Source organism: Sus scrofa, chromosome 10 (genome assembly GCF_054392235.1).
Source record: "Sus scrofa isolate SSC_HxYL_T2T_F1_AM1 chromosome 10, Sscrofa_HxYL_maternal_Yorkshire_Landrace_v2.0, whole genome shotgun sequence".
NCBI lineage: Eukaryota > Metazoa > Chordata > Mammalia > Artiodactyla > Suidae > Sus > Sus scrofa.
Window position 1 is genome coordinate 13,607,547 of NC_139392.1, and position 26,077 is coordinate 13,633,623.

At 46.6% G+C, this 26,077-nt stretch overlaps 2 protein-coding genes across 2 annotated transcripts in view; one reads left to right on the forward strand and one right to left on the reverse strand.

Moving 5' to 3' along the window:
* Positions 1–26,077, forward strand: part of DISP1 (dispatched RND transporter family member 1) — a 1,033,384-nt gene that overhangs the window by 409,445 nt on the left and 597,862 nt on the right. The window lies entirely within an intron of this gene.
* The window catches only part of LOC110255736 (uncharacterized), a 230,729-nt gene that overhangs the window by 3,585 nt on the left and 201,067 nt on the right, over positions 1–26,077 (reverse strand). The window contains exon 6 of the mRNA XM_021065090.2: positions 8,122–8,221. Coding sequence (XP_020920749.2) covers positions 8,122–8,221 — 100 coding nt within the window. The remainder of the gene's footprint in view (positions 1–8,121; positions 8,222–26,077) is intronic.

The following is a 26,077-nucleotide window of genomic DNA, read 5'->3' on the forward strand; positions in this document are numbered from 1 at the left end:
CCTGACCTTGCTCAGCAGGTTAAGGATCCAGCGTTGCCCTGAGCTGTGGTGTAGGTGGCAGACACAGCTCGGATCTGATGAGGCTATGGCTGTAAGGCCAGTGGCTACAACTCCAATTTGACCCCTAGCCTGGGAACCTCCATATGCCCTGGGTGTGGCCCTAAAAAGATGGAAAAAAAAAATCCTATCTGTTCCTAAAAGAGGAAATTCCATGTTTCATGAACTATGAATGGCAGAACACAGGTTTTTTTTTTTTTTTCATTTGAAAGTGATTAAAAAATAAGCTAAGTACAAGCGTGGGAGTAGCTTGCATTTCTGCCTCTTATTGCATTTCTGTGACCTCAGGGGACCCACATCAGCAAGTTCTCTCATGTATTGAAATGATGCTAAATAATACCAATCTCACAGGGCTATTAGAAGAATTAAGGTACTTTTGATATATGCTCAGATAGATTAAAGTATGTTGGGCATTGTCAACACAGAAATTAATGCATGATATCCATTCAACATGTCGTGGCAACTATAAATATTTTGTTAGTTGTACAATATTTTGTAAGATCTTAGATTGCCCCCTCTTTCCTTTTTATTAAACCATCAGTGTTAACTTTATTTGGAGTGCCTAGTAATCAAATTCCTAAATAAATATAGTGGCACTTCGAATAATTTAATTAGCTTTATTCACATAAAAATCATGATTGCAGGCCCGTTATAGCCACTGATCCATTTGATCACGTTAACAAGAATACTAACTATTCCAAGAACTGTAGGATGTATTCAATCTGAATGCAGTTCAATTTTGGCTCAATTTTTCTTAGTGATAATAAGTAGACCAAGAGCTTCATGGTCAAGTCTTTTCACAGACTAATAAAGACTAAAATATTATTGGTAATTAGATTTAATTTTTAACAAATGAAAAATGCTTTTGGCCAACTTAAGTTCACAGAAAGAATGTTTTCAGTGGGTAACAAATATCAAAACAGATTGTCATCTGGGCTGGTGGAGGATGGAGAAGCTAAGGGGCTAAGATGTTCAGAAAGCCCCACCTCCTTTATCTGGCTAACCTGCAAACATAAACTTGATCCAAGACACACCCAAAGTTTGAATGTGCTTTTTCCCCTAGGCAAGTTAGGAATAATTTTAATAGCTGTCTGCCATATAATTCAACTGATTCCTTTAAAACATTGTGGGAAGGTTTTATATTGAAAATCCACATACAGGAGTTCCTGCTGTGGTGCAGTCAGTGAAGACTCTGACTACAGTGGCTCCAGTTACTGCAGAGGCATGGGTTTGATCCCTGGCCCTGTGCCATGGGTTAAAGGATCCAGTGTTGCCATAGCTGGGGCGTAGGCTGCAGCTGTGGCTCAGACTCAATCCCTGGCCCAGAAACTTCCATATGCTGTGGATGCCGCCATAAAAAACGGGCGTGGGGATCCACATACAAGAGTTTTCCAGAGTCACTAGAGGGAGCCGAGTGCGTTAGGCTGTTTTCCTTTCATTATCAACAGCCCCGGGGACAGCCTGAGATTATATTCCTGAAACTACAGGTGTCACCCTGAACTCAGGAGCTACAGAAGCACAGTGAATCCAAGTCACTTCACTTCTGCTCAAGGGAGCCACCTACTGTGTCGCTTTTACATTGTCTGTGTGCAACCTGGGTAACAGGACATTTTGGGGAGGGATTCGATGTTTCATAGTTCGAAATTGTTTGAGGGGCTTTTTTGCATTTATGGAATCGAAAATCGATCTGAGACTTTAAGCAAGGTGTTCTTTCTATCTAAAGTGCTGTCATTCTCCTAGAACAGTATTTGACTAGATATGCAAAAGGCCGGTGGACACTGGTAATCAAAACTCTAGCCAAGGTAAAGAAGTATCTTTCCAAGATGATGTAAGCCAGCACCTCAGGAGAAGGGGGAGCCGCAGGAGATCCGAAAGGGGCCACATCCTTGTAGTTCACATTCAGAATCACCTCCACCTGTAAGACTCCTGCACATGACATTTATCCGGGTCTTGGGAACATGACATGGTGTGTTTGAAGGTCACCGTGCAAGCAGGCTGAAACCCCCAGACGGACACTCACCTCAAACCACCACTGAGAACTACATAACTTTGCACAAATCTGCATATCTCTGAGCCTTGGTTTGTGCGTCTTAAATGTGAGGGCTCTAGATTAGATCAGAGCCTCAGAACCACATGTTTAAATAAGTGTGGCCAGAACACAAGTGTATGAGAGGAGATCAAACTGGAGCGGCTCCAGGGCACTGCGGAGGAACCCAAGGGCCTTGTGGGACTCGGTTTGCAAACCACCAGACCAAACGATTTCTTAGACACCCCCAGCACTAATGTTCCGATTCTAAATGAACCGTGTTACAAAAAACCAAACCCACCGCACTATGTCTCCATCTGCATGATGCGTCTGGGAGGTTCAGCCCTGTGAACACCGGCCCAAGGCATGTTTTCCAAAGGTGAGAAAAAGAAAACGACAAAAAGGAAAAATTCGCTTGCTCTTCCCATCTCAGAGCCAAACAGAAGGTGGTTAGGAGTTGGGGGCGGGGGCGGGGGGGGGTTGCCAAACTCCAGCCTCTCTTCCCAAGAATGCAGGACACCAAGCCCCTTCGAATGCAAGGAGATGGAATTCACAGGAGGATTCGCTAAGGCAAGCGCGCTCCCACTTGAACGCTGCAGGATCAACGTGTAGGATGAGACGTTTCTGACACTGGAGAGAAAAAATGCTTGTATGAACCCCTTGTCCTCACAGCAGGTCTGTCCTGTTTATTGCTTCGTGAACTAATGCACATTAAACAGAGGAAGGCGCTTCAACCACACAGGATACAAACGAGGAAGAGGTGGGAGTGAGCATGTGGCCTCATTCCGATTTCAGGAAGTCCTCGGATCATCAGTGCACCGTGATTCACACGACCAGCGTCCAGAGCCGCTCCCCACAGTCTCCCCTGCACCCAGCCTCCCAGCCTCTCCCTTCTCATCCCACATCCGGTCCTGAGTGATGCTGGAAACTGCATAACGGTGAATGGTTTATAGTTAGTAAGGGTTATTGTTACTAAGGATTGCCTAATTGGCTTGTATTTATTTAGGATTATTAGGACTTTTTTTTCTTTTTTGCTATTTTAGGGCCACACCTGCGGCATAAGGAAGTTCCCAGGCTAGGGATAGAATCAGAGCTACAGCTGCCAGCCTACACCACAGCCACAGCAACGTGGGATCCTTAACCCACTGAGCAAGGCCAGAGATCGAACCCACAACCTCATGGAGTCTAGTCCGGTTCTTCACCCGCTGAGCCACAGCAGGAGGTCCCAATTTCTCCATTTTTAATCTTTCCTTCCAGGTGGAGGGAACACCAATCACAGGAAACTTCTAGTCAGTTTTATTTACTCTGCCTCAGTAAAGGAGGACTAAATTATGCGCTTATTAAATTTGCAAAGAATAAATTAGACACAGAGAGCTCATTCCTCCCATTCTCCTCTCGAGAAGAGGCGTTCGCAGTATCTCCAGTCCTTAGATTTATCTCTGCTCAAGTTTGTTCCTGATGGAGCCTGCTGAGTGCCTGTGGATGGGGTGCTCCGGCCCTTACGCTCAAGTCTGTCCCTCAGGAAAACGAGACAAAGAAATACAGTTATATGTGAGATTATGTGCAACGCAGAAATAAGTGTCCCCGGGAGAATAAGAAAGAGCTCTTTCCACATTTTAGTGTCAGGGACTTTCACACCAAAAAGCAGCACGAAACTGTTTATTCCCAAGAACCCTGAGTGGCATGAGGGTAAGTCTGAAAGAACCATGAGTCTTAAGGAAAAACCCATCACTCAATCCAGAGCTGCGGTGTTTGGCAGAAAGAACAGAGACAGCGCACCCTGAAGGTCAGTGGCTGTCTAAGGCTGCGTCCAACCCTTTTGGCTGGGGACACTTGGCTGACATTTTCTAAATGGGAATTCCATAATAGGCACGCAATTTCCACAGCTTCATACCTTGGGGTAGAAGCGTGGAGATGGTTTTGGTAATGGCCCCGGTCAATCATCTCTCCCTGTGTCAGGGCTTCTTGGCATGACGAGGCTGTCCCTCCTTCCATCGAGGGACGGGGTGTTTCCTCTCTGCATGTAACTCCGTGACTGGCGTTGACCAGCGGTATCACTTGCAGAAGTGATACTGCATGACAGGGACCAATAAGACTTAGGGGGACTTGCCCCTTCCATTTTTACCCTCTTGGCTTTCCCATCACTATGTGAGGAAGCCCAAGACAGAGGACCGCCTAGAAAGAGAGGGAGCTGACAAGCGGTGTCAAGGAACAGGAGTGAGGTCATCCTAAGCCCTCCACCCTCAGTTAAGCGGCTAGATGATGACAGGTGCATGGGTGACCCCAGGTCAGTCCAGCAGAATAACCACCAGGTCGAGCTCAACAACCCAAAGAATCATGAGGAATGGTAAATGGTTTTTTGACCTTTAAAAAAAATTTATATTTATTATTATTTGTAGACAATGTTTAATGGTTGCTATTTACAGGTATTGCAAGATATTGGCTATATTGCCCGTGTCATATAATCCATCCTTGAGCCCATCTTATACCCAATAATCTGTATAAATCATTGTTTTAAACCATTGTATGGGGGGATGTTTCGTGACACTGCGAAGGCTACCTGGCTTAGGAGGGTATTTCTCCGTGGATATAAGGGCTTTCTCTAGACTCTCTCCCCACTGAACATGAAAGTCCTACATCTCTGCCTTTAAACCTGTGCAAATGCCACAGACCCTCTTTTATCAGACACTGCTTTTTTCTTCCCTCACCCCCTTAGGTTCCTTTACTGAGAACCTACTTAATTGTGCATCAGGAATTTTCAGGAGAAGCTACAGTTGACTAAGCTCATTTCCCATTTTTATTGTCCTCTTACTTAAAGGCATATCCCCTCTGTCAGATTCACATGCCACCCCCTAAAATATCTTCTTGCCTTCCCATCGTCTCCGAAGGAATTGAAGCTCAAAGGGAGAGAACATGTGTTTCTTGCAAGAGAAAATGCATTTTTCTTCTGGGCAAATCCCTGGCTTGTCCGTGGCACACGCCCCTCTGGCTGTTCCTCCATAGGCCCAGGGACTCAGTACGGCTAATTAGAGATGGGCTAGTCTCAAAGGAATTTGACTCGGGTTCCAATTTGCAAATGGGGCTTTTGGGTGTTTGGATTTGGATTCGGATTTAGATGGAACCAAAACTTTTCTTTGCACATTAGCAGAAAGCTGTTTTTCTTAAATGCAGCCAAAATATTGCACTTGCTCTGATGTATCAGAACACACACAGCCAAAACCGACAAATGCTTTTCAAGTCTCGCTAAAGGGCTTGAGTAGATATCTCCCAGCTGAAGGGGACTTGGAGCTATATGTGCAATTCCTCTGCCTTCCTAGAGCATTTTAGCACCAAGCCCCTGTACTTTTTGGGGTGGTGTAGGGAGGTTGGTAAATAGCAATTAGGTGAAAATTCAAAGAGGTATTCAAAGCAATGTGCTCTCTGATCTACGCGACGGCTAAGAGTCCAACTATATCTTCATAGATTCATTGGATTATTTTGCAAGTCTTACAAACTGGTATCAATTAACTGTTTACTGCATTTGCTCACTTGATTCTTAAAACAGTTCTAAGAGGTAGAGCTATTATCTCTATTTTTCAGATCAGGTATATGAGGAGAAGGAGGCTAAGAAATTAACCATGTCACGCTGTCACCGATGCTTGGTCTCAATGCCTTCAAAAGCAGAGCATGGCAAGACAAAGTCACCCATGAAAAGCTCTTCTACCACAAATACTTAAATATTAGCCATGCTATTCTGAAATAAACTGCAAAAAATCAGCCCTGTGTTGTATAAATCACAGTTGAAGCACGAATCCCAGCATCTTAGCGATTAGAGATCATTTGGTCCAATCCTTTATCTACCACATATGAGACGGAAGCTCAGTGAGAAAGAAAGTGATGAGTTCAAGGTCACACCCACATCCTTGGTAAACCCGGCTTAGAACTCGTGCTGTCCTGTGTGCATTAAGGGCGTGGTACATAGCAGTAGAGGGGCTTCCCTTGGAGAAGGTTGGCTTGATTGTCCCCGAGGCCCAGCCTCAGAGTGACACTCATCTTGCTGAAGTCATCGTGATCTAGGGCACCGAGCATGACAAACTCTGAAACTGGGACTTATTTTTAACATAGGATGGAGGATCTCTCTCTCAGAGGTGAAATCAAATTAACCAAACTCACAGCTTGAAATACCGTAAACCCAAGTGTGGATTCATCTACACGGAGGAATATTCTTTATCCTCCTCTGCCAGATACGCAGATGGACAGTGAAAATATTGAAATATCTTTCTGAAAGGCATAGCCATGCTCAAAAGCAGGACATGCTTGGACTAAAAGTCAAAGAGAACATCCAGACCAAAGTGGAAGTAGGAGCCACCCCAACAGGCAGGGGCGGCTGGAGGTCCACTGCTTCCGGAATAAAACAGAATTGCCCAACCTCAGCCCCACGGACCTTTGGGGCTGGATAATTCTCTGCGGAGGTGGGGGGTGTCCTGTACATTGGGGGGTGTTTAGCAGCGCCCCTGATCGCTACCCACTGGCTGTAAGGTGCACCCTCCCTCCCTCTTTCCTACCAGTTGTGATAACCAAGCATGTCTCCAGACTTCACCAAAACTGCCCCAGGCAGGAACCACCAAAGCAAATGTAAACATACATTACAAATGGTGGGGCTCTGACGCCAGACTCACTTTATAAAACCAAGGCCTAAGGGACTATGTACGAACTTATGAACAGAAGTAACCAAACCACCATCATCACCAGGGCTGGCCAGCTGTTGTCACACCATGCCTGGGGGACAAGAAGAACAGAGAGAGCCACCCTGCCAAAGACCTGGCCAGGTCTTCCACTGGCACAAAGGACCAGATCAGTGGTTCCCTGATACCCCCGTGAGCCACCTATGTCTCCAAGTTTTGTGAGGGCCTTTGTGTCACTTCCATCTCTCACGGGCTAACAGCGAAAACCTTGACTCAAACCCTCAATCCAGTGTCCTCCGCACTATAACATACAGCCTGAAGCCCACCCAAAGTATTATTTTAAGGTATAAACTACGTTTTATTCGTTATGTATCATTCGCTCATATGAGAATCTAGCCCAAACTAAAACACCCGTGTTTGTGGAATGAATAAATGAACTCTAGGATGAATGAACTAGTGTGAAGTGAGCACCTACTATGTACTAGTTCTGAGTAAAGTTTGTTAGAAGGTAGAAAATAAGCTTTGACATCACACGATCTGGGCTTTGATCCCTGATATGTTTTTTACTTACTAGCTGTGGGACCTCGCAGGGGTTACTAAACGTCTCTGGGCTTTAATTTCATCCATACAGAGTAGAAATAACAATGAAGCTTTTAGCACATTTCCTTTCATACGGTATGCTTTTTTTGTTTTCTTACCCACTGGAATATCTAATATCTTCTGACGCCTGTAAAGTGAATCCTTTCAATACTCTCCTCGTTTTATGGGTGAGAGAGGGATTTCAAAGGGGTTAGATGGTTTGTTCAAGGGTGCAGTTTTATGAGTGAAAGAAACAGAATTCACACGTAGCGTTTCTGGCTAGCTGGGTCCTGGGATTTTCACAACATCTTCTAAAATTCCTGGAAATATTTTTGAAAGGGCTAGAAATTATCCTTCATTTTCAGAGGGGTTATCTTATAGTTTGAGTGAGGGCATTTTTTTCTTTGTTTTCGGAGAAACTTTAGTTATCTAGGGGGATTGGAGACTCATATTTCCAGTCTCTTTGCCTTCCAAAAGCCTTATTATGCCAAGCTCTATGTCTAGAAAGATTCAGGAGACGTCACTTCTCCGAGCAAAGAGATGCCGCCAAGCTTTACAGCCAAATCCTCGGGGGTCTCCTTTAGTCTCTGATAACAGGATTGAGAGGTGTGACTGGGTTAATTAAGGTCTGTGAGGTTGTATTTCTGGTTTGTATCTCAAGACTATGCAAATCAATCTCCCAGTTTGATGGTTATTTCAGCGTTTCTCTATTTCTGAAGCAAATTTGAAGTTACTTTGGATTTGGGGTTCCCAGCATCCAGTCATTAAAAGTTTGATTGGACAGAATTGGCTCACCTGCCTCCCCAGATCACAATGTCAGCTCCACCACATTTAGAAGGAGGGGGATTGTCACCGAAGGAGTAGCTTCCACGACCCAGGCTATGGATCCGAATGCCTGGAAAGAGGTGGGATTGCGTTAGTCGTGGGATCCTGCCTCTTGGCACTCCAATTCCCAACACCGAGGAAATGTCATTTTACCAAGAAAAAGAAAGCAACCTAATAATGCTTAAACCAAACACGACTCATCTATGATTCCTGGCAACCGTTTTCATGAGCGAGCAAGCCTGACGACGATAAGGAACTGTCTTGACTGATGGATCAAACCTTCAATAAGATACACCCATGTGTCCACGAAGGACCTCATCTTGCCTTACGGGTTCCCAAGTGAGGAGACAATGATGGAACAGAGGCCCTCGGCTGTGCCTGCTTTCCCCTCGTCCACTAAACCCAGCTTTCCTTCCTGAGCAAACCCGCTCTTCGGAGCCAAAGTAAGCATGTCGGACAAGGCTCTCGTGCTTTCCTGTCTCATGACAGGAGTTTTTCAGGAGCATCCCCTGGTGCCGTGCCCCGCTGTGTTCTTTTCTGAGAGTTGCTGCCTTTCTCTCCGCCTTTCCGAGAAGATCAGAAGTGATGCGGCCAAAGCCTGCCCTCTGCCCATCTGGACTCTCTCTGGACCCAAACTGCCAGCCTCACTGCCATTGCAGCTCCCAGCACTGCTGCAGATACAGGGGACAGCTGGTTCATAAGGCCTCGGGAACGCATCCCGGGGGGGCCCTCTGCTAATATGCACTGAAACGAATAAGGCATATCAATAATACAACACAGCAGTGACAAGGGTAAGGCTCCTTCTGAGGCTAGACACTATTTTGATAAGGGAAACAAACCCCTATTTTTTTTCTGACTTGTTTTTTTTTTTTTTTTCCTGAATGACTGAGCACCCTGCATGCATTCAAGAGGTTGATTTTCACACCGAGAGAAATTGGTGGATCTACTTAGAACCCAGGATGCAACAGCAGTCTCCACGCTCGGCTTTGTGGGGAGCACAGGTTTATCTGCTCAGCACAGAAGTGATGGGCTTTTCCCATCCCCCAGACCGCTTGTTTCTATTCTCTCCTGTTGCCTTTACCTGGGTTGCCATGGCTCAGTTGATGGAGTCGGGGCAGGGACACGGGCGGTGACGGAGCTGCTCGGACAGCGTGAGGCCCTCGACAGTGACGTTCAACCTCCTTCCCCAGAGCTAGGCTTTTAGCTGAAGAAGAACTGATGGAAGCTGCTGTGGCCTGAATTGTGTCCCCTGAAAATTCGTATACCCAATCCCAAGCCCCACCCCCGATGGTGTTGAGAGGTGGGGTCTCGGAGAGGGAATTCGGTTTAGATGTGGCCCCTAGGATGGCACACAGAGAGCCCAGTGCTTTTTCTCTCCCTCTGCTCCATGAGGACAACGTGAGGAAGTCGCTGCCTACAAGCCACGAAGAGAAGCCGCACCAGAAACCCATGGAGCTGGCACCTTGATCTTGGACTTCTGGCCTCCGGGACCGCCAGACATAGATGTCTGTTGTTGGAACCACCCGGTCTGCGGCCTGCTGTTACGGCGGCCCCAGCGGACTAAGGCCGAGCGGATGGAGCGCATCACCTCGTGCACAAGTAGCCTCAATGTCCTAATCGTCCTAACGCGCCTCCAAAGAATCGGGGGTGGCAGAAGATGACAAGAAAGGTACAGCGAATTCCTGGGGGCCCCTGTTTGGCTCCGGCATGCCCTGGGCCCAGGAAACACTGCCCACCTGAAAAATGGGGCTCAGGGTGGATTCGGGGAGACGGATTAGGAAGGGGCTCACTCATGCCAGGTCTAGTTTGGGGAGGAAGCTGACCTTTTAAATGTAAAGAAAAGCAAATACGATGAATGCTGCCCTGTTGAAGGCCCAGCTCTCGTGCGAAGGACTTCATTTCCGTTGTTTCCAGGGAGTGATTCTCCTCCTGTGGAGGGTTTGCCCCTCTGGCGCCAGAACTGCTTTCATCTGGAGTCTCTTTTGTTGCCAGAAAGAGAGCCACGCAGGCCACCTCGGGTGAAGCGCGAGGGCCCGAAAGGAGGCAGGAAACTTACTGAAAGGGGGGAATGGACCCCGCGCCCTTGATGGTGGCTTCCCCCTGCTCTGTGTCCTCACAGCCCTCTCGCCCGTCCCGGTCCCCGTCCTCTCCCAGCTCGCACTCGGCCCTCTCACCCTTTCCCTACCGCAGTAAATATTTTTGAGTGAATAAATAAATAAATGGAATGCTTATCACTTCTGTGTCTTCACAATGTTGCCTTATTCATGGCTTTGACTTAGAGCCCGTTACCACTGCTGCTTCGTGATGTGGGTGTGCATGTGTGTGTGTGTGTGTGTGTGTGTGTGTGTGTGTGTGTGTGTGTAAGTTCAGTCCACACTGCCTCCTACCTCCTCGGAGTTTCCCAAGTCCAATTCCAGAGACCGAGAGAGAGGACACACGGACCTAGCAAGCCGCCACTGTCACTGCTTAAGCAGGTCACTCTAATCTAGCCAGCTTGTCTGTTTTGTCCTATTTCCCGATCTTGGAGGAAGAGGCCTGATCCTGTGGCTGGGAGCACATCTCCCCGCATGGCCTCCTAGTAAGGCCTCGAGATCTAGCAAATAAGTGCAGTATTCACCCAATATTCAAGCAAACGCAGAATGTGATATGTGGGACTGACTTATACTGAAAATCCCTTACTGCTTATCTGAAATGCAAATGCATGGCCGGCCTCCTCTCTCTTACCTAGCAACCCTACTCGCCTCTCCAGAAGCCTGAGTGGAGCGGCTGCACAAAGCTGAGGTGACCAAGTGCCCTGAGTGACGTGTAAGATCGCTGGCTTTAATGGAAAAGCTGTCTGAAATACACACGTGCTTGCTGTTTTAACAGATGAAAAACTTGAAGCATAGCTAAGCATTTCTTGCTCAGACAGGGTCACCATTGTCCATCAGACTCTGTGTTCAGAGCTTCCTGCTGCACCTGTTGCCTCTGCACTGGAATCTCCGCTTCCCGACTGCTTTTTCCAGATTGAAACTGACTCCTCTCCGTCCGTGGTCACATCTTGCTGCTGGTTGTATGCTGGCCTCTTGCTTTCAAATTTATAGTTATTTTAGTACCAACTGTAAGCTACAACAAGAATAGATAGAGACTCCGAGTAAAGGAATTAAGGAATTTTATGAGACTCCACGTTAATATAGCCTTGGACAAGTTCAAAAATTGTGAGTTCTCATACTTGGATTTGATGGCATGAGCTGTTCAGAAATACAGTTGTGGTGGTCAGAGGAGGGAGAAAATGCATTTATTTACTGTCACTGAGTTGTGTTCCAGATTCTCTGCTCTATGTGACATAAAACTTACCAGTGGGCTTCAGACACGTGATATTGGGAGATGGCGAAATTCCTTTGTAAAAATGTTTTAAATTGAAGTATAGTTGATTAAGAGTGTTGGGTTAGTTTCAGCTGTATATCAAAGTGATGCAGATATACACATGCATAGCTATATATTCTTTTTCAGATTTTTCCCCCATAAGTTATTACAAAATATGGACGATGGTTTCCTGTGCTGCATAGTAGGTCCTTCCTTGTTTGTTATTTATTGTATATATGAGAGATGGCTAAATTCCTAATAAGAGAGGCCTATTACTCTATTTTTTAAATTTTTAGAAGACTATATAATCATTAACTCCTCAGGTCTCTTCTGGAGTGGAGAAATACGATCAGGGTTAATGATACCAATTAAAACCATAATTTAAAAATATTCTGAGCTTCCACCCGTGTAATTGCTGACACCTTAAAACCGCACCTTGCCAAGCCCCCCCTCCCCACTAGTTCTCCTCTCGTAATCACCCCCAGTTCAATCAATGGCTCCATCATCACACAGTTGTCCAAGCCAGAAGCCTCCCCTTCTCCCTTACAATGAATAAGTCATGAGTCTGGCCAATTTTGCCTTCTGATTACATTATTAATCTTCGCCTTCTCTCCATCTATACTAAGCTGTCCCTGATTGGGTCCCTTTAAATCTGCTGGGACTGTGGAAATCACATTCTATTTATCTCCTGCTCTCCATCTGTGTCCTCTGCCCCACAGATCGATTGCAAATCAGGACATCTTTCTAAAATGCAAATCCACCTGTGTCTCTGCTCTATCTGCAGACCCGCAAGCCTCCTCTCCCTCTAGTCTCCTTCAACTGACTTTGAACTTTACACTCTCCAGAAGCAGTTCGTCTTCCACCTTCCCATGCGGCACTATTTCACAGCTCAGTAGCTTTGCTAATACTGTGGCCTCTGCCAGGAACACTCTTAGCACCTCTATTGCGTCGCCAGCTCCTGCTGATGTCTTTCAACACTCTGTTCAGTCGTTCTCCCTTCTATCCCCTCCTGACCTAACCCTCAAGCGGGGTTAAGTGCTTCTCTTTGGTGTCCCCATGACATCCTGGATTTCTTCTTCTTAACAACACCTGCTGCAGAAGATGAAAATTATCCGGGTGAGTTTTCCTTGAACTTGGCTCTCTACGTCTTGAGGGGCAGGGTGGTGCTGTGCATTCAGGCTTCAGTTCTCAGGACAGTGTCTCTCACACAGAGGATGCTGAATGGCCGTCACCTGCCCGAGGACACTGGAACATGCCCTTGGGAGTCCCTGAGCTCCTCCCCTCCATGCTCCACGTGGGTCTCTGCGGGGCCTCCGGGCAGCCCTATGCTGTAGAGCCCGGGGTCCCTGCTGACGTAGATAATGACAGATCAGTGAAGTGCAGGGATTGCTTCAGCTCAGGTGATAAAGGCTCCCTTCCTTCACGACAGTCCATCTGACCCACGGCTCCAACCACAGAGCTTGACCTTCTGTTCCAATAGTCCCTTTTGGTCATTTAATAAGATGTATTGTATTACGGTCAACCCACATCCTCCCGGGACACACTCGGGAGGGTCCCCTGCGGTGTGCTGGGAGCGGCATCCTCCAGGGTTTATAGAAAGCCCCACTCACCCCCACCAGCCTTGCTCCTCGTGGGGTCCAGGAGGCCCTCCTCAGTTTGCAGGCAGGTGCCTGGCCCACCATCTGGAACCGTATTAAGATGACAGCTCAGTTTTATCATCTTAGCTTCCGCCAACACTCCTCCACTGTATGTAAGTGTAAACCCCACTGTTCCAGGACCCTCCGAATGGCTGCTCTGGTTTTTCTCTCAGAGCTCCACCAATTTTCTATGCAAGTCAGGTCCTTCTGGCCCTGTCTCTTGGGCACCTCATTCTTCTTTCCCGGGGATTGGCTGCATGTCCTAACCTCACACACTTTTTCTTGGAAATGATCTTTCTACTTGCGTAAAGCAGTCACCCTTTTCAAAGGGGACCAGACCCTCCCATGAATCGCAAGCCTCCCGAGGCATTAGTCACGGCTCTGCTGACAGAGGGCATCAATATTCTAGATCGACGGCCATTATCAAGACTTTAGACTTATTGCACAAAATGTGGATGGTCCCCTCTCACCAACCATGCCCACCTCTGAATACCTTCTATTTCACAGCAAAGTGCAGTCGTTCAAACAAACTCCCTGAAGGCTCTAGAGAGCAGAGTTTGAAAATTGGCTAAACAACGCACAGGTCTTTAAGTATATCCTTCATGGTCAGATGGTTAGCGCAGCTATCCTCTCTAAGGTCCAGGCTCTGGCTGCCCAGCCCAGCCTCAAACGCTTTATTCTTTGATGCCTGTCCCCTTCTTACACTTTTATTTGAGCCTCTTTTCCCAGGAGATAATGCTTACGATATTTATAAGAAATCTCTGTCTCCTCCTTCAAAGCGAGCCACAGTGAAGTTCATAGCAGGTAGTGATTCATGGTTGGATGAATTAGAAATCAAATCAAGAAGTTTAGAGTGTTCAGTCATTGATTAATGATTCACCTTAACCCTAACCTCAGCACTTAGTAGCTGAATGCAACAATTATTTTACTATACCTCACAATTTCTTGGGTCAGGAATCACACAGGGCTCAGATGCACAATTCCTGTGTTCCTTATGGTATTAATAAGTTCCCCTGGGGTCCTCCCTTGGCAGAGGGGCTGGCCTGGAGAGCAGAAGCACCTTCATTCTCATGACTGGCATCATGGCAGGGATGTCTGCTAAGCTTAGCGGGGGCTGCCAACTAGACTCACGGTCTTTCCAGGAATGCCATCTTAAGGAAGTCAGGTGTCTTGTACCACGGCTCCCCTCAAAGCCTGTGCTCTGAAAGACGGGAAGTAGAAGTTTCCTGCCACCCCAGAGCTCCCCCAGTGCAAGAAGAGAACCTTGATCGGACCTCTCAATGGAAAGAACAGAGAAGAGTTTGCAGCCATTTTTTTAATGTCCCTCCCAGAGCATCTCCTCGGATATTGGCAGAGAAAACAAGATGTCACGTCATTCACCACCTGGGCAAACACTGAGCGCCCGCACTTGAGTGCAAGGTGCCAGGCCAGGTTTGGGGTGAGATTACAGACTAGCGGGTGGCACGCTCAGGCAGCTCCCAGAGGTGGTCAGCAGATCTTCAGGGTTTATTCCTAAATATGTGAATTGATTGTCAAGGTTTAAAAGTCTGAGGACTTCGTGTAACATCTGAATTTTCAGGAGTTCCTGTTGTGGCTCAGTTGTAACGAACCTGACTGGTGTCCATGAGGATGTGGGTTTGATCCCTGGCCTTGCTCAGTGGGTTAAGGATGCAGCATTGCCGTGAGCTGTGGTGTAGGTCACAGGCAAGGCTCAGACACCACGTTGCTGTGGCTGTGGTGCAGGCCAGCATCTGTAGCTCTGATTCGACCCCTAGCCTGGGAACTTCCATGTGCCACGGTGTGGCCCTAAAAAGAAAAAAAAAAAAAAAATCTGAGTTTTCAACTTTACTGGAAAAATGAATCATGTCAGCCTGTGGCTGGAATTACCCGAGGGCCACACCCCGCTTGAGTGGACAAGAAGCCCCTCAGGCAGAGAGGGTCCCTGCCATCCAGATCCCCTGCAGTCCTCACCCCTGCCCCGTTGGTTATCTATTTCATAGACAGCAGTGTGTATCTGTTCATCCCAAACGCCTGATCTATCTGTTCCCCTTCCCCCTTGATAACCATAAATTTGTTTTTGATGTTTGTGGGTCTATTTTCACTTTGTAAATAAATTCATTTGTATCATTTTTTTTTTTTTTGTCTTTTTGTCTTTTTACTATTTCTTGGACCGCTTCCACGGCATATGGAGGTTCCCAGGCTAGGGGTCAAATCGGAGCTATAGCCGCCGGCCTACGCCAGAGCCACAGCAACGCAGGATCCGAGCCGCGTCTGCAACCTACACCACAGCTCACGGCAACGCCGGATCTTTAACCCACTGAGCAAGGGCAGGGACCGAACCCGCAACCTCATGGTTCCTAGTCGGATTCGTTAACCACTGCACCACGACGGGAACTCCTGTGTCATTTTGTTTTTTAGGTTCCACATATCAGTGACTATGTGCATCTTGAAACAACATACTTAGTTTTGCAAATTTCAGAATTTACATAAATGGAAAAATTCCATATGTATCTGTGACTTGCTTTTTTTGGTTTAGGGTGATAGGTGTGAAATTTATCCATTTTTGAAGCCTAGAGACACCACTCACTTTTTCTTTTCATTTCAGGTAGTCTCTGGTATGATGTATTACAACCCATACTGTCATCCCTCATTTGAAGGATGCAGATTATTTCTGTAGTTTTTTGCCATAATGAACAAAGTTATTATAACATTCTCCTACCTGGGAGTTCCCTTCGTGGTTCAGTGGTTAACAAATCTGACTAGGAACCATGAGGTTGTGGGTTCGATCACTGGCCTTGCTCAGTGGGTTAAGGATCTGGCATTGCTGTGAGCTGTGGTATAGGTCGCAGAAATGGCTTAGATCTGGTGTTGTTGTGGCTGTGATGTAGGCTGGCAGCTACAGCTCCAATTAGACCCCTAGCCTGGGAACCTCCATATGCCATGGATGCGGCCCTAGAAAAGACAAAAAAAATATTCTCCTACTTGGGCATGAGTGAAATTTTGTTTTGTTTTCTTCTTGATACATGTGCATATGAGAGGATACTTGTCTTCAAATATTCCAACTATTGCTAAATTGTTCTGCAAAGTGGTTTGCATCCTGGCAGCAGTGGCTGAAAGCTCTTCTCCATCGTAATCAACAGTTGGCAGTATTAGACAGTTTAGTGTGTACTTCTCTGGGGACAGAAAATAAAACTACTTTGAACCTTCATTTGTATTTCTTTGATTATCAATAAGATTGAGCATGATTTCCTATGTTAATTCTAAATTCTGCCTCTTTGTAACATGCCTCTTCACATATTTTCTATTTGGAAGGTTTTCTTTTTTTTACTGACTCGTAGCAATTTTTTTTATACTAAACACGCTATACGTTTGCAGGGGTTTTTTTAATTTTTTTTTTTGTCTTTTGTCTTTTGTCTTTTTGTTGTTGTTGTTGGAGAAAGAGATATATATACAATATTAACATATCCTGTCCATTAATATAGCACAGTTCTCCACCTATACAAGTATATTTTAAGGTCTTTAAATAAACTTTATTCCATTTTACATATGAATTGTGCCCACATTTTAACTGACTTCCACTTAGGTATCTCATAGCTTCCTACTATAAAGCATATTTTAAAAAAAAATCATTCTGGACCATTTACTACTAGGATGCTTAAATTTCTTTATTTTTATATATTTTCCTTAAGGCATCTATAGTGTATTATCAGGTCGCAACTCAGCTATACCCCACCCAATCCTTTTATGTTTACCTCTGTTTGAAAAGTGCTAGAAACTTTACCACTGAGATGCACTTGCATTCATTTGGAAGCAGGAAGAGAAACAAGAGACTTATTGTGTCTCCTGAAGGTGGGCTTTTCTGGATAGTAGATTTTGTCCAATAGCATTTTTCACAAAAATAGAAAAAAATCCTAACATTTTTATGGACTCGCAAAAGACCCCAAATAGTACAAGCAATCTTGAGAAAGAAGAACTTAGCTGGAGGTATTCCATGTCTGATTTTAATCTATATTAAACAGCTACAGTGATCAAAACAGTATTGTACTGACATAAAAGCAGACACGCAGGTCAATGGAACATGAAAGAGAGCCCAGAAATAAATCTACATGTACTACATCACCAATTGATTTGTGACAAAGGAGCCAAGGACATATAATGGGGAAAAGATGGTCTCTCCAATAAATAGTGTTGGGAAAACACATATCCACATGCAAAAGAATGAAACTGGACACCCATCTCACACCAAAATGAGAAATCAGTCCAAAAATGCATTGAAGACTTAAACATAAGCCATGAAACCACAGAACTTCTAGAAGAAAACATAAGCGAAAAAACTCCTTGACATCGATGTTGGCAATGATTTTTTTGGATTTGACATCAAAAAGAAAAGGCGGCAAAAGCAAACGTAAACAAGCGAGATGACATCAAACTGAAGAGCTTCTACACAGCAAAGAAAACAATTAACAGAATGAAAAGGGAACCTATGGAATGGGAGAAAATATTTGCAAAACCCCTATCTGAGATGGCATTTGATGGGGTTCAGGGCAGGCTACCCCAAAATATGCCACTTTAGCATATTGATTATTTTGAATTAAAGAGACTGAGGAGAAGCCGTTGTAAGAAGGACATTCAGACCCTCTTTTGCCTCCTGAAAGCAGGATACACATCATCCATATGAAAGGTAACTTCCCTATACCTTTCCTCTACCAACAGGTAAAGAGAGAAGCAGATTCGAGTGGTGATTGCCAGGGGCTGGGGAGTGGGAGAAATTAAGAGGCTGGTGAAGTTATAAAATGAGTAAGGTCTGAAGAGCTAATGCATAGCATGATGACTATAATTGATTAAAGTGTTTTGTGTGCTTGAAATTTGCCAAGAGACTAGAACTGAAGTGTTCTCACCAATAAATAAATGTAAAGGGATAGATGTGTTTTTAAACAAAGAAAAAAAAAAACTGCATCAAAAGCTTGGTGCTGGGTTGTCAACATCAGAAGCTGGACTTTAAGGAACTCAAATGAGTAATTTGGAGATGATGCTGAGCAGTGAAATGTTATCATTTTCTGACCCTTTAGCTAAATCGCCTATAAAGAAAATGTGGATTTCAAGTTTCTAAGTAAAAAGTCTGCTAATTCCCTGCATTATATTATCAGCAACTCAAGGACAGCATCAAGTCTCCTCATTTCCTTATAATCCCTGGCGTGGTGCTGACCTGCAGAGTTGCTGCTCGCCAAACATTTCTTGAAAGTTATTTTTCTTCCTGAATTCAATTTGCATTGTATGTACTTTGGCACCTGCCTCCCACCTAACCGCTCATTCTTCATTCTCCATTTACGTCCTCTTTTCACTAAAAACCAACTAAGGCATCCTTCCATGATCTGGCTCATTCCCAGCAGAAAGTCATCTTGGAATGACCTTACACTCTGATCTTGGCGTTTCTTCAGCCCCTCTGTTTTTCAGACTATATACGGGTTGCTTTACACATGTCCTCAACTTGCCTTTTTTATAATACCTGTTTTTTTCCAATTAATGAGGGATGGAAGCTCGGAACTATGCTAAGTATTTTATCATTGCATAACAATTGTGCATGAAAAATGGAATGCCAAGAAGGGAAAAGAAAGAGCAATGAAAGTAAGAAAGGTAGCTTAGGGAGTATCCACGCCTAATGTACACAGATTCTGTAGATACAATGCCTTGGCCAGATTATCTGAATAAAACGATACAAACTGAAATGCAGAAAGCTCGGAGAAGCTGTGGGCCATATGGAAAGGAAGTGCAGGTTGCTCATGTCTCCATTCAATCCAACCCTTGGATAGTTAAAGGGACTTCCAGATTTTTTATATTTGGCAAACCACTGCTTGCTTTGGCAAAGATCTACTTGATAAGCCTCCCTGATGTGCATCTGAGAGTACAGAGTCAACAAGTAAGGGAGTTGGGGTTAAAACTCGGTGGAACAGTGACCAGGTGTCTCAGTCAGCTCTGGAGGCTGACAGTCTAAGATAAAGATGGCGGTAGAGTCAATGATTGCCGAGGGCCCTCTTCCTGGCTTGCGAAGAGCTGTCTTCTTACCACGTGCTCAAATGGCAGAGAGAGCAGTCCAGCCTCTTTCTCCTCTTATGAGGATACTCATTCCATCTGGGGGCTCCACCTTCCTGACCTCATCCAAACCTACTTATCCCCCCAGAGTTCTACCTCCTAATGCCATCTTATTGGGGATTAGAGCTTCAGGATATCAATGAAGAGCACCAGAAATGCTTGGTCAGTCCAGAGGCCACACGAGGTTGATCTGACCATGCTGTCTGCCCTGAGGGTGATCAGCCGCATTAATTGACGTAGGTGATGAGGGCGCAAGCTCATCTTTCCTCACTAGGCTAGATTATGCTGGGAGCTGGACACTCCATGGAAGAAACAATCTTCCTATTTGTTTGTTCTTTCACTGAACAGTTATGTATTAAATGCCTACTATGTACCAGCAGTGCTTTTCTATACCAGGGATTCAAGCTCCAGGAGAGTGTGCTCTCATCTCTCCATGACCCTACGTTCTGATTGGGTGAGAATGGTGATGGGGATTAAACAAATGGCAAGATCATATATACATGCATGTATGTATGTATGTATGTATATAATGAAGGGCAGTGTGATAGATAGGTCATCATTGCCTCCCATTTATATGACTGTCTTTGCTCCTTTGCTAAAATCTGCAAACAGCTTCTTCAAGTTTGTCCTTGAGTCAATGCCTTTTGTCAAGGTCGAGAGAATCTCAGTTTTTATCTCTCTCTGCCTTCTCCATTCTTTTCCTTCCCGCTCACATGTATTGAAGCGTGGGTTAAAGTGCTTTACCGTGCATCTTCTGACTTAATCCTGACAACAGCACCGGGAGTTTGGCATCAGGAACATAACCATTTTGCAGAAGGGAAATCCGAGGCTGAGGAGGCTCAGCAACTTGCCTGCAGTCTTGCAGCGAGGAAGCAGTGAAGCCAGGATGTGAACCCATGGCCTCTGGCTCCAGAGGCCCCGGCAATGCTATTCTGCCCGCGGCAGAATTAGTCCTTCCAGCAAAAGGAGGACCGAACAGATGTCCTCCATCTCCCCAAAGGATGGAAGAAAGATTTGCATTACAGCCAAGGGGTAGGAACGAGATGCCGTAAAGCGTGTCCAGCCATAAAAGCTAAAAACTTTCTAAAGAAGTTTAGGAAATTTTTCTTCTACGAGAGATTAGAACAGAGGTCAGTAAACTACTGCCCGTGGGTGCAGTCCAGCTCCTTGTTTTCATAAATAAAATTTCATTGGAACACAGCCACGCACGCTTCTTCATTTACAGACTGTCTAAGGCTGCTTTCGCATTAGAAGGATGGAGCTGAGTCGTTGTGGCAGAGACCATATGGCTTGCAAATCCCAAGAGATTTATTATCTGGCCCTTTATGGAAAATGTTTGCTGACCTTTGCTCTAGAATACCAGGGTGGATTTTGAGTATGAGTCCCTCCAGATTCGAAGAACGGTCTAACTGAAGCTTTAACGTCCCTTTCAGCTCTAGGCATAAAGATGTGTTTCTGTGGTCAAAACTGACCCTTCCTCACTGGGGGCACCCTCCTGCCCACTTCTTCCAGCTGTCCCCTCGCTCTGACTAGACTAGGTCTTTCCATTGTCTCTAAATGAATTTAGTAACAGAGGTTTCCATATTACACGGCAGACTGCCAATTGGTGGGGGCGAAGGGGGCAGCGGTAATAAATCTACCCACCCAGGAATTAAGGATGGTATCTGCCTTGATGTTAATTTTGTTTCCAAAAAAAAAAAATTTGTTTCAGTTGCCATTTGGATCAGGCAGGAAGGGATGACAGATTTCTGCTGTCCCCTTGTAACTGATTAATATCATTGTTATAATCTCTATATTAGTAATAAGGATATACCTTATTTAATTTTGCTTTGGTTAAAGAAGAGCTGGATGTTTTTTTTTTCCTACCCAAACAGGATCCAGCATGCCCGTGGGCCCTAAACGTCCTGCATCCTAACCCATCCACCTCCCTCCACCCCATATCCAAATGATGTCTCAGCCTGGCGGAATGAAAAGATTAGACCTGGACTCAAGGAGTTCCCGTTGTGGCTCAGTGGTAATGAACCCAGCTAGTACCCATGATGACACAGCTTCAATCCCTGGTCTCGCTCAGGGGGTTAAGGATCTGGCATTGCCGTGAGCTCTGGTATAGGTCACAGACGTGGCTTGGATCCTGTGGCGCTGTGGCTGTGGTGTAGGCCAGCAGCTGCAGCTCCGATTCGACCCAAAAAGATCTGGGAGTGAGCCAGCCAGACTTGGGTCCAGCCTTGAAAACCACACTCTTAGTAGTGGCTCCAGCTTCACACCACCCCCTGGGATGGCAGACCCTCTCGCCCCTGCACCTGTGCCTGGCACACCCTTCACAATTAGGTGGGACCGCATTTGTGCTCCCGGCCCCTCTCCTTCCTCTCAAGGAAGACGTGCGTGTCCCCAGGCGCCCTGGGCGTGTGCACCGTTAAGGGCATGTGGATTCCTCTCACAGGCCATGACTTTTTCAAGGTCAAGTGCTGTCTCAGGTCAAACCAGGGGGTGAGGGGAACCTCCGCCAGAAAAGAACCCCCTCCTTTAGCCGGTCCACAGCTTTTCGCCTCACTCAGGCTCAAACCATGTCCTGATCCTGGCTTCAAGGTTCCACCCAAGCCAGCCTCTGCCGGCTTCTCCAGCCTCGTAGCCGCCCATCCGCCTGCCATCTTTTCAGCTCTCTGGGCCAAGTGCCTCCCCTCCTTTTCTGTGTATACAACCAGCTCCCTCCTCCAGGGGAGTTTTCCGCACATAGCTCCCCCCAGGACTTCCGTGGGCCCCTTTCGGATCTCAGCTTCAGTCCATGCATTCATTTACTGTAAAATATTTATGGAGCACTGTTCTCAGCACGAGGCAAACACCCCGCCCTCCTGGAATCTCCATTCTAGTTGAGAGTGGAAAACCAATAAACAATAAACACGGACGCTGTCTGATGATGCTCTGTGGTAAGGAGGAAAGCAGAGCAGGATGAAAGACAGGTTCTGGGCGGGTGTCCCAAGATTTTAAGACTTTTTTTGTTGTTGTCTTTTTAGGGCCGCATCCGCAGGCATATGGAAATTCCCAGGGCAGGAGTCAAGTCAGAGCTGTAGCTGCCAGCCTACACGGCAGCCACAGCCATACAGGATCCTTAACCCGCGGAGCGGGGCCAGGGATCGAACCCATGTCCTTGTGGATCCTAGTCAGGTTCGTTCCTGCTGAGCCACAACCAGGAACTCCAGATTTTAACACTTTTGAATTCAGTTTGGTCCGTACTAGATGCACAAATGAGGAAGCGGCTGTTTTATCCATCAATTTTTACCAGAGTAAGAGTTCATGTTTCTGGTCCTTTCCTGATTGACAGTTTTAGAGGAGAACTTGTTGAGAAAGAATGAGAATAGCGTATGGACAGAAGAATTGCCACTGCCAGGGTAGAAAAGGGTTCAGAAAGGAAGTCCATTTGGGAAACGGATGGACTACTTAAAACACCATGTGGGGCAGGTCTCACCTTATGGAGCTGAACAGGGTGAGGTTTCAGTAAGGGTTGACCTGTGTCTCTAAGCAACTCCAAGTCCTAACTGAAAGCCCCGTGACGACGACAAGTCGTCTTCTCTGATGTTGACAAGGACTTCTCTGACCAGGGAGGACTTCTCTGACCAGGGAGGACTTCTCTGTCCAGGGAGGACATCTCTGACTAGAGGGGATTTCTCTCACGAGGCAGGGCAGGGAAGACAGTCCACCTCAGCCTTATAAAAAGAAATCAAGCAAATGGTCCCACGTTTGCAAGCACGTGGTTGGTCACATATTCTCCGGGAAACACAATCCAAGCATCTTCACATAGCAGATGATAACAATAACATCATCAACAAAAACAATAATAATTTATTAAATTTATTCAAATTCTAACAAAAATTTAAAGTGGCCCTTGCCTGCCTCTGGGCAGGACACCGTGAGTGCGGTCAGGTGCACTGCACGTGTCAAAGGTCACAGAGCGCACTCTTAGCATTGCTTTTGCCTGGACCCTGTGTACAGAAGCAGGGTTGCTTTGGTCCCTGGGGTGCTGACCTCACCTTAATAACCCTGCCAGCATCAGCAATAAGGACTGGGCTACAGGCAGGTTTTCCAGCAGTGGGCTGCCTATATTGGACCAAGGTCATGTTCAGTCTTTAGGGTGAGGTATTCGCAAGCGAGGGATACCGTGCAGTCCGTGACTTCATCCCCAATCTGCATTTGGTGGAGGTTGAGGTATGTAAACAGAGCAACAAGCAAGCAAACAGCATTTAGGATCATGAAAGAGAGAGGTGGACTGGCTGGCTCATCAACAGAATCCCCCCTGCAGCTTCAGCGTCATTAGCCCAGCCCCGAGGATGGGGGAAGGAATGTTTTTGGATAACCAGGCTGAGGTGAGAGATTGGAGGGCGACCATCTGCTGCTGTCAGGACCGCCGTAAGTACGGGAGCAGGAGCCTTGGCGAGGGGCACCCGTGCATGTGTTCGGGAGCCGTGAGCGTCAGCTTGTGTGCCCGCGCTCAGCATCCCTGTGGGCGGTACACTTAATACCGGGCTTCTCTGTCCAGGAAAACGCTATCCCCTCCAAAGCCCGGAATGATTAAAATCCAGAAGTTTCTCACATCTGCTCTGAACGGCCTTGGGAGCCGTATTCGGCGTCTGAGCTTTCGGACTGTCCACGGCCCAGCAGGGCATCACTTGGTATTCCTGCAGCCAAAATCTCAGGGAGCACATGATTCTGAGAGGAGCCAGCGCACAGCAGGGCAGTGAGCCGACCGGCTGTGGGGTGGTCTCCACCCTCACCATTCAAGCCTCTTGCCTGAGTGTAACCAGAGCCCCTCAGAGACAAAGCAGCCAAGGTGCTTTTGCAGCTGGAAAATTCCCCCATGGCCTCCGTGCTGGGTTGTTCTCGCTCAGACCACCACCATGGACGTGGAAACTGAGTCAGGTCCAAAGAGGATGAACCAAACTCCTATTTAAGCAAAAAAAAAAAAAAACAAAACAACAGTTGGCCCAGGGTTGCCTGGCTTTAAATGGACCATGACTAATGTTTTAAGCCTCAGCACTGGGGTGAACCCGGCCCCTACACTTAGCCTCACCTTTCACGGTGTTATTTTTAGAGATCTCCTTACACCCCAGCTTAAACTAAAAATACGTTTCCCAGGAATAGCAGAACCTAGTTTTAATTGCGCAGAGTGACACATCTGATGACATATGATGCTTCATGCATTTGATAGCTGCTGAGGATCAAGGGGGTGGGGGGTGTTGCTAGATTTCATCTTTCAGGAGCAGCAACTAGACTGCCTTTGGGGCTGTGGGCTCCATTAGCTTCTTCTGGGCTGGAGCTGTTGCCACCAACGATGCTTTGGTGTGACATCACTTGGTGTGACTTACACAGAAACCCCGTTCATGAGAAGATACCTCCAAGGTCTCATCCAACCCTGATGTGGCCTCCCTGCCCACACACCCAGGGCTTGGAAGGAAGGTCCTGCAGTACAAGACCTTTGGGGTCTGACCATTTGGCAGCTGGCGCTTCACCGTGTCCCTCTACCTCCGTGACTTCAGGCAAGTTATTGCCCTTCCTGAGTCTGATTTCTCAGGAGGATTGTAGGGATAATGGGAAATCATGTGTGTACAAAGCAGAACCCGCATCAACTATCACCTTATTCTTTTTTAACTTAACTTGCTTATATAGGAGTCCAGTCTGTTGGGACACTTGTGGATCCCTAAAGGCACATGTGGGACACGTGGTGTGGTGATGTAGAGCCTGAGGAAGATTCACATGGGGACACAGACGGCCTGGGGGCAGCATGGCACGTTACGCTGGACGCTGGAGCCACCAGCAAGGGAGCGCTTGATCGTGGAGGAAGAAAGTCTCTTGCATTCAAACTGGTCCTTAGAGGATTTCTCTTTTGGAGTCCCCACTGTGGCTTAACAGGTTGAGGACCTGACACTGCGTCCGTGAGGATTCGGGTTCCATCCCTGGCCTCACTCAGTGGGGTAAGGATTGGGTGTCATCACAAGCTGCAGCGTAGATTGCAGCTGCAGCTCTAGGTTCAACCCTTAGCCTGGAAACTTTCACACGCTACAAGTGCAGCCATAAAAAAAAAAAAAAAATAACAACAGCAATCTGACGGCAGTGGTTCTGGTCACTGTGGAGGTACGGGTTCTATTCCCTGCCTGGCGCAGTGGGTTGAAGGATCTGGCATTACCACTGATCCTTTGGTGCGTCACCGCTGCAGCTCAGATTCAGTCCCTGACCTGGGAGTTTCCACATGCCCAGGATGTGAACCAAAAAAAGAGTCTTCTCTCTACCGGCCCATTTCAGGGTTAAGGACACAGGCTTCCCCAGATGCAAGCCCACGCCACCTCGTACTACCAGTGCAACCTTGGAGACGTTCCTCGCGTCTTTACGCTCTTAGCGTCCGGCGCTGTACGACGCAGACATGAGAGCACCTGCTTCACAATGTGGTTGTGAGGATGAGGCGAGACAGTTCACGTGACGCTCGTCTTTAGCGCATCGTCCCAAAGCAATAGCTCAAGAAACGCTGGCTGTGATGGGTGCTGTGAGAAGGGTGTTCCCGGAAGGGGACCCGTTGGTACAAAGAGAGGAGGTGCAGGACGGCTCAAGGGGCGTCTTATGGCCTGGTTCGACCGAGTCAAAGAGCATCTAGGGGAGAAGGGCAGGCTCTCAGGTGTCCTCATGGAGGTGGTCTTTGCCTTCATTTGTGATACTTTCTAGATTTTCAGCAATGTACGCTGAATCCCCTCCACCCATTAGGTCATCTAAAGACAGGAGGTTCTGTCGTAGCCCCTGAGAGACTCCCAGCCTTCTGCTCTCGAGCAGACCATCTTCCATTCCTGTTTTCTGACCTCAGCAGGTCTTCAGGG